The sequence below is a fragment of the Balaenoptera acutorostrata genome, chromosome 16 (genome assembly GCF_949987535.1).
Source record: "Balaenoptera acutorostrata chromosome 16, mBalAcu1.1, whole genome shotgun sequence".
NCBI classification, from domain to species: Eukaryota; Metazoa; Chordata; class Mammalia; order Artiodactyla; family Balaenopteridae; genus Balaenoptera; species Balaenoptera acutorostrata.
Window position 1 is genome coordinate 38,133,273 of NC_080079.1, and position 11,790 is coordinate 38,145,062.

Consider the following 11,790-nt stretch of genomic DNA (forward strand, 5'->3'; position numbering starts at 1 on the left):
TCTTTCCGAAATGTCAAAATCTGGCTCCTCAAACATTACCAACACAGCCTGTTGATGGGACAAAGCTGACAATTTGATGAGAACGCCAGCCCTACAAAGCTTTGACAGTGTCTATGAGAAGAGGAAGGTAGCATCAGAATTTATCAAATTGAAAGTTTGATTTCAAGGCAGGTCTTTTAAAGGAGGCAGGGCTGATTAGGACTGGGTAAGTATTTAAGATACAACAGTCCAGGATCAGTGGAAAGGCAGCGAAGGATTCAGTGAACCTTAGGGCCTAAACCGTCTGTTGATGTTTCACACTGAGGAATTGATGAGTCTTCTGGGAAATTCCTACAGTAAGAACCAAATAACCATTTGCCTGAGCAGGAGACTCCTGGAAGAATAAAGACATGGTAATGAGTACAAAGAAACAGTGCAAGTTATGTTAACACATGCAGTAAGGAGTGGTTTGGTACAGTGTCCATGTTTCTGTGTTCAGAAGCTCAGTGTCAAGATGGTGCTAGATTCATGAACTGTGGAGTGTTCCTTCATTTGCTATGCTATAGATGTTCAGCATCTTTTCATATGTTTGTTTGCCATCTGTATATCTTCTTTGGTGAGATCTTTTGCCCATTTTGTAATCGGGTTGTCTGTTTTCTTGTTGAGTTTTAAGAGTTTTGGGTACATTTTGGATAACGGTCGTTTATCAGATATGTCTTTTGCAAATATTCTCATATTTTATCAGATACGTCTTTTGCAAATATTCCAGTCTGTGGCTAGTGTTTTCATTCTCTTGACAGTGTCTTTCACAGAGCAGAAGCTTTTAATTTTAACGAAATGCAGTTTACAATGATTTCTTTCGTGAATCATGTCTTTGGTGTTATATCTAAAAAGTCATCACCATATCCTACGTATTATTATTACCTGGGATCTCCTGAGAGCACCAATGTCCAAGCCTCACCCCAAATCAATCAAATAAAAATGTTTGGGGTGGGACCCAAGCATTAGGGTTTTTAAAGCTCCCCAGGTGATTCCAACATAGGTCCTAAGTTGAGAACCTCTATACTAATGTAAGAAAAAATTTTCATCAAATATTAATATAGGCTGTAGGAAATTTCAGAGAAATGAAAGTAATTTCAAGAAAGGAAATTTGATTTTGAATTTCAAACTTTAGATGGCTCTGAAAACAGTAGGACAAACCACAGAAAATCTGTTAGAAATGGGAAACATCATCGTAATGTGGTAGTATGGATCGTCTGTAAACATCTATCCAACAGTCTGTAAACTGGTTGTAATGATGAAATACAAGACTGAAATGCAATTAAACTTGTCTACAAAACAAAAGTCATTGCCATACCCAAGGTCATATTGATTTTCTCCTATGTTATCTTTTAGGAGTTTTATAGTTTTGCATTTTACATTTATGTCTATCCATTTTGAGTTAATTTTTGTGAAATGTGTTAGGTCTATGTCTACAATTTTTTTTTTTTTTTGTAGAAGATATCTAGTTGTTCTAGCACCATTTTCCCTATTTTCTTTTCAGTTTAGCTGTATATTTTAAAGGATATTTGTTTAATTTCTAGGTATTTTATAGGGGAGGTTTTTCAGTGTATCTTTTCTATCATGATGCCAGAAAAAAAAGTCCCCTATAAATGCTTGTAGAAATGAATAAATCATATGACTGGGAAAGTATACTGAAAGTTGAGCCTGTTAGAAAAAAAAAAAAAAATAGAAAAGATAAATTAGTAAATTCAGCAGTTTGCTAGGTTTCTTTATAATTTGATTTCCAATATTTCATCAGCGTTTATCCTGTTTTACATGAAACCACAAGTATGCCATGGTATTACTTAACCTTAACCATGGGCATGCCTTTCCTGGGTCAGATCCAAGCCTGACAACTCTGATGAGTTCAGATCCTGTCTGTGGCTGCGCTGAGGCAGGTTGCAAAGGTGGTAATGTGGTCATGAAGTAGTGTCCATTCGGCCCACAGAGAGAAGAGACTACAAAATAAAAAGACCTGCCATGTTGTTCTGAAGAGGGAATTATCACTATTTAAAGTTAATGTGCAGAGTCCTGCAGCGTCCTGCCCGCGCGCTCTTCGCCGCCTCTCGGGGTCTAGGCGCTCGCTGGTGCTCCGCGCGCCAACTATGGCTCAGCACTTCTCCCTGGCCGCCTGCGACGTGGTCGGCTTCGACCTGGACCACACTCTGTGTCGCTACAACCTGCCTGAGAGCGCCCGGCTCATTTATAATAGCTATGCTCAGTTCCTGGTCAAGGAGAAAGGGTATGACAAGGAATTGCTCACTGTGACTCCAGAGGGTTGGGATTTCTGTTGCAAGGGCTTGGCATTGGATCTGGAAGACGGGAACTTCATTAAACTTGCAGATAATGAATGGCACCGTGATCAGGGCAAGACACGGCACAAAGATGCTGGCTCCAGAGGTGCTGGCGGAGGAGTACGGCAGGAAGGGGTGGAAGCGCTTCATGCCAGACTTGGGAATGGCCTGCCGGTCAAAAAAATATTATTTTTATGATAACTACTTTGACCTGCCTGGAGCTCTTCTGTGTGCCAGAGTGGTGGACTCTTTAACAAAGCAGAACAATGGTCAAAAACCATTTGATTTTTGGAAGGACATAGTGGCTGGTATACAACATAATTATAAAATGTCAGCTTTTAAAGAAAACTGTGGAATATATTTTCCAGAAATAAAAAGAGATCCAGGCAGGTATTTACACACTTGTCCGGAATCTGTTAAAAAGTGGCTTCGACAGTTAAAAAATGCTGGGAAAATTCTTATGTTAATTACCAGTTCTCACAGTGATTACTGTAGACTCCTCTGTGAATATATCCTTGGGAACGATTTTGAATATCTTTTTGACATTGTGATTACAAATGCATTGAAGCCTGGTTTCTTCTCCCATTTACCAAGTCAGAGGCCTTTCCGGACACTTGAGAATGATGCGGAGCAGGAGGCACTGCCATCTCTGGATAAACCTGGCTGGTACTCCCAAGGGAATGCTGTCCACCTTTATGAACTTCTGAAGAAAATGACTGGCAAACCTGAACCCAAGGTTGTTTACTTTGGGGACAGCATGCATTCAGATATTTTCCCAGCCTGTCATTATAGTAATTGGGAGACAGTCCTCATCCTGGAAGAGCTCAGAGGGGACAGAGACGGGAGGCCTGAGGACTCAGAGCCTCTAGAGAAGAAAGGAAAATATGAGGGACCGAAGGCAAAGCCTCTAAATAGATTATCTAAAAAATGGGGCTCTTTTTTTATTGATTCAGTTTCCGGACTGGAAAATACAGAAGATTCCTTGGTTTATACATGCTCTTGTAAGAGAATCAGTGCTTACAGCACTATTGCAATTCCAAGTATTGAAGCAATAGCAGAATTACCCCTGGACTACAAATTTACAAGTTTCTCTTCAAACAATTCAAAAACGGCAGGCTATTATCCAAACCCTCCATTGGTCTTATCAAATGATGGGAAACTGACAACCAAATAAACCATGTTTACTGAAAAATGAAGTGAAGAACCATATATGCAGCAAATGTACTGTAAAAATGTTAATTTTCAAAAACTACTGTAAAATGCTTTATAGAAACAAATTCTTAATGAAGTGACCAAGAAATTGGTATGTTTTTCCATAGGTCTCCTTTCTATAGAGATCATCTTGATACCCAACAACTCTCATTATGTTAAAATCTCAATATCTTAGAACTGAAAAGAATCTTATTAATACTTTCTATACTAGTAGTTCTGAGATTAGAATCACCTGGGGATATATATATATACACAAATACATATATACATACACATGCATATTTACACATTTGCCTAGACCAGTGGTTCTCAAAGTGTGTTCCCCAAACCACTAGCATAGCAGCACCTGCAAACTTGATAGAAATGCAAATTTACAGGCCCCATCCCAGACATACAGAATCAGAAACTCTGGGAATGGGACCCAGCAATCTGTGCTTAATTATAGTGTGATTCACACTAAAGTTTAAGAACCATTGACTAGACCATAACCTCCAGACATTGGTTTAATTGGTCTGGGGATACAGATGAGCATTGATGTCTTTAACGTGTCCCAGGAAAATGCAGCCAGAATTGAGAATAACTGATCTACACCTGTTGTTTCAACTTACAGTTCAGAACACCAAGTCTAGTAAGATTAAATTATTTTAACTATGCTATTTTTGTGGTTACCAAAGCAAGGAAGTAGACATGATGTCTTCTGAGACCACACAGCCATAATGGGACAGGGATGATAGAGAAGCCAACTATTTTAGCCTCCAATGTTACCCATTAGGGTTTTTTTCCTCCCTAATAATGTTAAAGGCTGTTTACTTCACTCTAAGGCATGTATTCTCAGTGGGGCAAAAATTGGTTCTTGGGGTGAAAAAAATCTTGGTATAATGCAATGGATTATGGTCCTCCATATCTCAACCCTACTTAATAAAATCTTATTCCTTAGTATTAATTTCTCTCATTAGGGAGAAATGTAATTTAAAGTTAAATTTATTAATTAAATATTTTTCTCCTAGGGCGGGGGAGGGGGTGATAATGAAAAGAGAGGTTGAGAAAAATTGCTTTAAGAGGTTTTATAGTTATACTACAATCCAGGATTATTGTGTTCAATGTGCTAATGTATAGTCATATTAGTAGCTGTTTGTTGCAAGATGTTTGAACCCAGATAATGTTTACAATATAAATTCTTGGCTACTCTTTATGCTGTAATTTTACCCTGTCCATCATGGACATATCAGAAAACACTGGTCACCATCATTTTACTTGGATTGTAGCAGAGAATTTAACATATTGATGGATGCAATGAAAAGATAAATATTTTGTTAAATTTTTAAGTGCTCAAATAATCCCAAATATATTGTGGGGATGAGTATCTCAGGGTAGGTAAACAGTTACTGATTTTTTTCCCTCAAAGTCAGTAGCTTTCTTCAATATCTACTGATAAATGTGATTGTCTTTGAAATTGAACTCCAGAATCTTATTGGAATATAATAAAGAGCATACATAATCAAGCTTAGGGCTTAAGTGAAAGATGCTGTTTCATGTATACTTTCAGTAGACATTTGATTTCTTTTAAAAATAAAGCTGTTTTTCCTTAAAAAAAAAAAAGTTAATGTTCAAAAAAGGCAAAAGATCATGACTCTTACAGAGATGGAAAAGTGAACATGTGTTAAATGTTTTATGTAATTCATAATGAGGGAATCACACTGATCTATAACTGGTTCAAAGGAGAAATTACCAAAGCACAAATTCCTATGAAATAAAGGAGTGTTGAAATGAATGTGCATGGGGAGACAACACTACCCTCTTCTAAGTGAGGGAGGTAGGTCAGTTGAACCCCTCCGGGACAGGACAGAATTTGCATGCTTACAGACAAGCGTTCAGTTCTAACAGTTACCTATCATTTTCAGAGTTGTAAAATAGCTTCCACAGAATTACAATAAGATATCCTGGAAAGGTATGCTATAGACAATGCATAGTTTTCCATCGAAGCATAAATCTTTCCCTACACCATCAAGTTTGAGACAGTTTGTCAATTCATGAGATAAGTATAAATTTCTAAAGTATGTCTGATCCACCAACTGGTTCTATGTGAAATGGAGAAGGAGATAAGAACAATGCTCTCTCTACATGTCTCTCCTGCTGCCTCTGCCTGCTAAGACTCAATCACACAGTCTCATCTACCCAAATCAGTATTCATCGAATGTTCTGGAACACAACATATAGTAAGTGTATTTTACATTGCAGCACAGTGCAAGCACACATACACACAAAAGTGAAACCACAGTTTTACTGAAACAAATCCTATCTTTATTATGCAGGATACCCTCTTATATTTTCTTTTCCATTCCACTCCTTTTGACAAAATGTTGGTTGTGACTACTATGTTACTATTAAGATCCACTAATGAAGAGGTTTTCAATTTTGGCTGCACATTTATGTCACCCAAAGAGCTTTCAGAAATACTGATGCCTGGGTGGCACTCCCAAAGATTCTGATAAAAATGCTCTGGCTTGTGGCCTGGGAATCTGTGTTATTAAAAATTCCTCAGGTGATTTGATCCAGCCAAGGCTGAGAACTATTCTCCCAGACAGAGCCACAACTTTCTAGCCCTGTTCTCTGTGTGCCTGGCCTGCATTCCATGGCCAATGGACATGTTAACAATGGGTTATGGTCAACAAATAGGATGAAATAAACATTTTGCCTTACGTGGGGCAAAGGGAAACTGTTCCTTAATATGGTCCCTATGGAATAAGACTAATTATTGGAATTTTAGGCATCTAACTGGCTTGAAGCAACCAAAACAAAACTACTCATTACTATTTTCTTCAAAATTGAAGAACTGATTATTCTTTTAAAGCCAACCTTCTTATATCTGCAACTTCCACGATCCACTGATTACTGAAATGATGCTCTGTTTGCTTTCCTAAACTTCCTGAGTCTATGTTATGATTAGGATTCTCAAATTTGCTTCAGACTTGGGAGTTTATTCTTGAATCTTCCACCCACCATTTTTATGAGTTTGGGCAAACACTTAACCTCCCTTTTTTTAAAAAAAGTTGCTTTTTAAAAAGAGGTTCCATTTTTTTTTAAATCAGGAGAATTATTTTAATCATTTCTGCTTCACTTCTCTCATAGTGTTGTTGGATGAGACTTTTAAATTATACCAAAACATGAAACTGGTAACAGGACACCCAACCCTCTCAGAAGCTCCCTAATTCAATTTCATGCATCCAGGTGGTGTACCTTTATGGAACATTGACTACACCTCGGCCACTACTTTATTTTATTTTATTTATTTATTTATTTTAACATCTTTATGGGAGTATAATTCCTTTACAACGGTGTGTTAGTTTCTGCTTTATAACAAAGTGAATCAGCTATACATATACATATATCCCCATATCTCTTCCCTCTTGTGTCTCCCTCCCTCCCACCCTCCCTATCCCACCCCACTAGGTGGTCACAAAGCACCGAGCTGATCTCCCTGTGCTATGCGGCTGCTTCCCACTAGCTATCGATGTTACATTTGGCATGGACATATATACACTATCAGCCACTATTTTAGAAACTGGATTACAAAGATAAATAGGTCACCACCCTTACTGCCAAGTTGTTCACAAATGGAACAGTAGACAGGAAAACAATGGCAATACAAGAGGGTATCTGCCAGACTAGAGTCTTTTTCTGACACAATGGAGCGACGGGAATGTACCCTGAGTTTCTTTGGCAGCGTCACTGACGTTTCCCATGGGCGCCTGTTCAGAGGTGGTAAAGTTTGATCTGATCGCACTGATCTCACCCCACACACTAATTTGAGGGCTGAAGCTGAGCTGCAGTCAGTATACTTTTCTTTTTTCCTATTACCTACCTTTTTTCCTATTATCTATATCTGGAGAGGATTTTTCTTCCACCACTGTGTTTTCATCAGAACCACGTTGCAGTTCTAAACCATTATCTAACTTTTTAATCTTAAATACTTTAAACAAACTAGCAATGTCTTTCCTGGCAGGGATAATGACTTCTTAAAGCAGAGGAGGAGGGTATGTGACCAAATGCTCTCTCTCCCTTTCTAGGCCATCTTATTCCAGGATGTTGTCTTTTGGTTTTCAACCCACTCTATGAGTGGAGTTTAATCAAGCCAGTTGTGCTTCCACATAACAAAAGATAACTGTATTAAGTATCAGATCAAACAGTAATAAAACTTGTCTAGAAGGACTTTATTTAAAGACAAGCTATTACATAAACAATTTATAATTCTCCACAGAATTTAGTTTAACTCTCCTTGGAGTATCTGTATGAGGTATAAGGTTGTTTTCATAAAACTTGTTTTTCAGATATTGATTTGAGATTGGGGCCGGTGGGATGTCATTTGACTAGAAGACTCAGATATAACTAAATCCTAGCTTCTAAGTAACAGAGATTGAATTACAGTTGAGGACCAAGGGCATAGCACTTATACGTACAAACATTTATTATAAATCTTAGTGATATAAAGGATATGTAGCACACAATTTACAAATAACCATAAAATATACAATACTCTTTTTTTCGGGTGTACAGCAAAGTGATTCAGTTATATATTTTTTTCAGATTATATTCCTTTGTAAATTCTACATAAGCAATTGATTCTCAAAGAATGCCTTCAATGATTTTGGCTGAAACCTCATAACTCTAGTCCAACTATAGTTACAACTGACAAAGTAATATAGTTCTGATAGGGATGTTTATTGATATTTTCATAGGTGTTAATGAGTAAGGTGAAAATGAAGCAAAGAAGACAAACATTGGAACCTCACTCATTCATCAGTTACGTGATTGACTTCATTGCTGAATTGGATAATAGTTTTAGAACACTAGAAGAATAATCCTCAAATTTTGATACTACGCATAATATAACAGTTATGATGCTGTTTAAACTTTTAAGTTTAATTTGCAATGTTAACATTTCTCCATTGTTTTCCTAAGTCTAGACCAAGCAACCAAATCTACTCCACCATCCCCAAACACCTTGATTTTACTTAAAAGAATATTTTATTGGAACACAAGCATACTCATTTGTTTCCATGTTGTGTATGGCTGCTTTTAAGCTGTAGCCTGAGTTGATTAGTTGTGACTGGGATGGGTCGTAAAGTCTAAAGTATTTATAATCTGGCTCTTTACAGAAAAAGTTCACTGATCTCTAGTCTGGACGATCAACAAAACAGCAAACCACACACTGTTCTGTAGTGTTGGCCAATTTCCATGTTGTAAAACTCGAAGGCTCATTTCAAGCTTCCAACATGACATCACTGAACGTGGAGCTGGGAAGAGATGCACAGTAGTGGCACATGATTATATAATATTTGTACTATACAGTTAAAATTGACATAAAGGGCTTCCCTGGTGGCGCAGTGGTTGAGAGTCTGCCTGCCAATGCAGGAGACATGGGTTCGAGCCCTGGTCTGGAAAGATCCCACATGCTGCGGAACAACTGGGCCCGTGAGCCACAATTACTGAGCCTGCGTGTCTGGAGCCTGTGCTCTGCAGCAAGAGAGGCCGCGATAGTGAGAGGCCCGCGCACCGCGATGAAGAGTGGCCCCCGCCTGCCGCAACTAGAGAAAGCCCTCACACAGAAACGAAGACCCAACGCAGCCATAGATACATAAATAAATAAATAAATAAATAAATAAATAAATAAAATTAAAAAAAAATTGACATAAAGAATTTCAAGGGCATGGATAATCAAAAAATACAGGAAAATAATTAGGAAGTGATGAGTTTCATGTTTATTATCTTTATTTTTAATATAATTTATTTAATTTCAAGTTTATGTAATTTACTCAAGTTTAACAGCTGACTCGCTAAGTTCCTGGACATGTTGTAATCGGCTTTCAGGCCCTGGTATGGGATGACTCCAGCGCACCACTGTAAATAGCACCCGTGTGCATGGTGCGGAGGATAGGGGTGTGTTCTACATTTGCCTGGCTAGTGAATAGGAAAGCCTTCAAAAGGGGGAAGGTGGAAGCGTAGCATGGGGGATCCTTGAAGAATGAGTAGGAGTTTGACTGAATAAATCATTTTTATAAACATTTACTGAGAACCTGCAGGTATTGGTTCAGAGCTGGAGCTACAGGGCTGAGGAAGACACAGCCTCGGTCACAGGCTCCACAGCTAATGAGAGAGGTAGTCATTCAGTCAGTTAATCAATAGTTTTTCCTACTGTGAGCCCTGTGCCACAGATTTAATAGTCAATAAGGTATCACAAACATATAATTATGATGCAAAATGTTAAAGGCTACAACAGAAATATGGAAAAAATATCCGGAAAGAGGTTTCACAGAACCCGTAGGGTGCCTTCCACATTTGCGTAACACTCTTTCTTTCCAAATTAGTTGTCTCACTGCCTCAGAAAACGCTATGGGCTTCTTATCTTTCATGCTTTTTACCCTTCCTTTGACCTGGCTTCTCTTACCTCATCTGCCTTTCCAAATCCAGCCATCCCTTAAGACTCGGTTTAAATCTGACCTCCTTCAGACCATGGTTCTATCTGCCCTCTCTGAGCTTCTTTAACATTTACTAACTGTAAATTCTCTTGCATATTTTTTTTCATTTATTTATTTATTTATTTATTTTTGGCTGCATTGGGTCTTTGTTGCTGTGCGTGGGCTTTCTCTAGCTGCAGTGAGGGGGGGGCTACTCTTCGTTGCAGTGAGCGGGCTTCTCATTGCAGTGGCTTCTCTTGTTGCGGAGCACGGGCTGTAGGCCCACAGGCTTCAGTAGTTGTGGCACGGGGGCTCCAGTAGTTGTGGCTCGTGGGCTCTAGAGCGCAGGCTCAGTAGTTGTGGTGCACAGGCTTAGTTGCTCCGCGGCATGTGGGATCTTCCCAGACCAGGGATTGATCCCATGTCCCCTGCATTGGCAGGCGTATTCTTAACCACTGCGCCACCAGGGAAGTCCCTCTTGCATATTTTTAAAATTGTTAACTATATGCATTGGTGTAAGGTGGAAAGAGCACACCACAACCACAATTGACAAGGAGAGTCAGTGAATTTCAGAATTACAGGGCCATATTACATAAGACTGATGGAAGTAACAAGCTTGTAAATTTTTGCAGTCATGAACGCTTTTTATTTTAGTGAATATAAAATTTAATAGAATATGAGCAAAAAATATCAAGGTATAAAGTATTTTTTATAAAAGAGTTTGAGTCCAGAGGAGAGCCACATAGTGGAAAGAAAATGGGTCTTACACTTAGATGAATGTGCATTCAAATGCCTGCCCTGTCATTTCTTAGCTGAATGATTTTGGATGAGTTATTCAACCTTTTTGAGACTTTATTCTTTTACCTAAAAGTGGGTAATAGTCCGTCTATCTCACATAATTATTGCGAAGATTACTTGACCATGAAATCCTTGAGATTATGGATTAAATGTCATTTTTCTGTCCTTAGCACCTGGCACTAAGTTGGTTTGCAATATCTATTCGTTGAAAGAATGATTGAGTCGCTCATTATGAAATCATTTAAAAATATCATTACTTCTCACTGCAATGAAATATATCCATAGACATTTTCTTCATCCGTGTGACCAAACTAACAACTTACATTGAGAATTTATGAAGGAAATAAAAAAACCCCACTCATGTAAAAGGAGAAGTGAAATTAAGTACTCAGTGCATTTGTTAACATGATCCAGTTCCTTCTGTGGTCACTTACTGTAGATATGTCTGTACCATTTCCTAAAGTCTCAGTTTTCCATTCTGAAAAAAGTACTTCAGTTTTCCATTCACTGGCAATCCTGTCCCTTCCAGGTTATTTACACCTGCAGAATTCCTAAGTGCTAGACCAGTCTGAATTGCCTTTGATGGGCCCATGGTATTCTCTTCTATGTTGCTGGTTTCTAGAGTTGATATGTATATCAGAAACACAGAGATGTACCAAGAGCAGTCATTATAAGGAATGAAGCGTGTTATATTTTCCTGCTTAGCATCTTTACATTATCATCAAATTTTAAAAGCTGACAGTGATTTACTGATTCAGGGCTAGGATTAAGTCACTGTTCCATATGTGGTAGGCAGACTAATGCTCCCCCCAAAGTGTTCACATCTTATCCACAGAACCTACAAATATGCTACCTCTCATGGCAAAAGGGGCTTTGCGTATGTGATAAAGTTAAGGGTCTTAAAATAGGGAAAGTATTCTGGATTATCCAGATGAGCCCAGGATACAGTAAGTCCCCTACATACGAACCTTCAAGTTGCGAGCTTTCAAAGATGTGAACATGCGTTCACA

The 11,790-nt window shown here is 38.4% G+C and overlaps 1 protein-coding gene across 1 annotated transcript; it reads left to right on the forward strand.

The window, feature by feature from the left end:
* Window positions 1–2,082: 2,082 nt before the first annotated feature.
* On the forward strand, window positions 2,083–3,938 carry LOC103019758 (5'-nucleotidase domain-containing protein 1-like). The gene is given in 2 exon segments (XM_028165718.2): window positions 2,083–2,366; window positions 2,368–3,938. Coding segments are annotated over 2 exon segments (1,362 nt in total). The 5' UTR covers window positions 2,083–2,126; the 3' UTR covers window positions 3,490–3,938.
* Window positions 3,939–11,790: the final 7,852 nt, after the last annotated feature.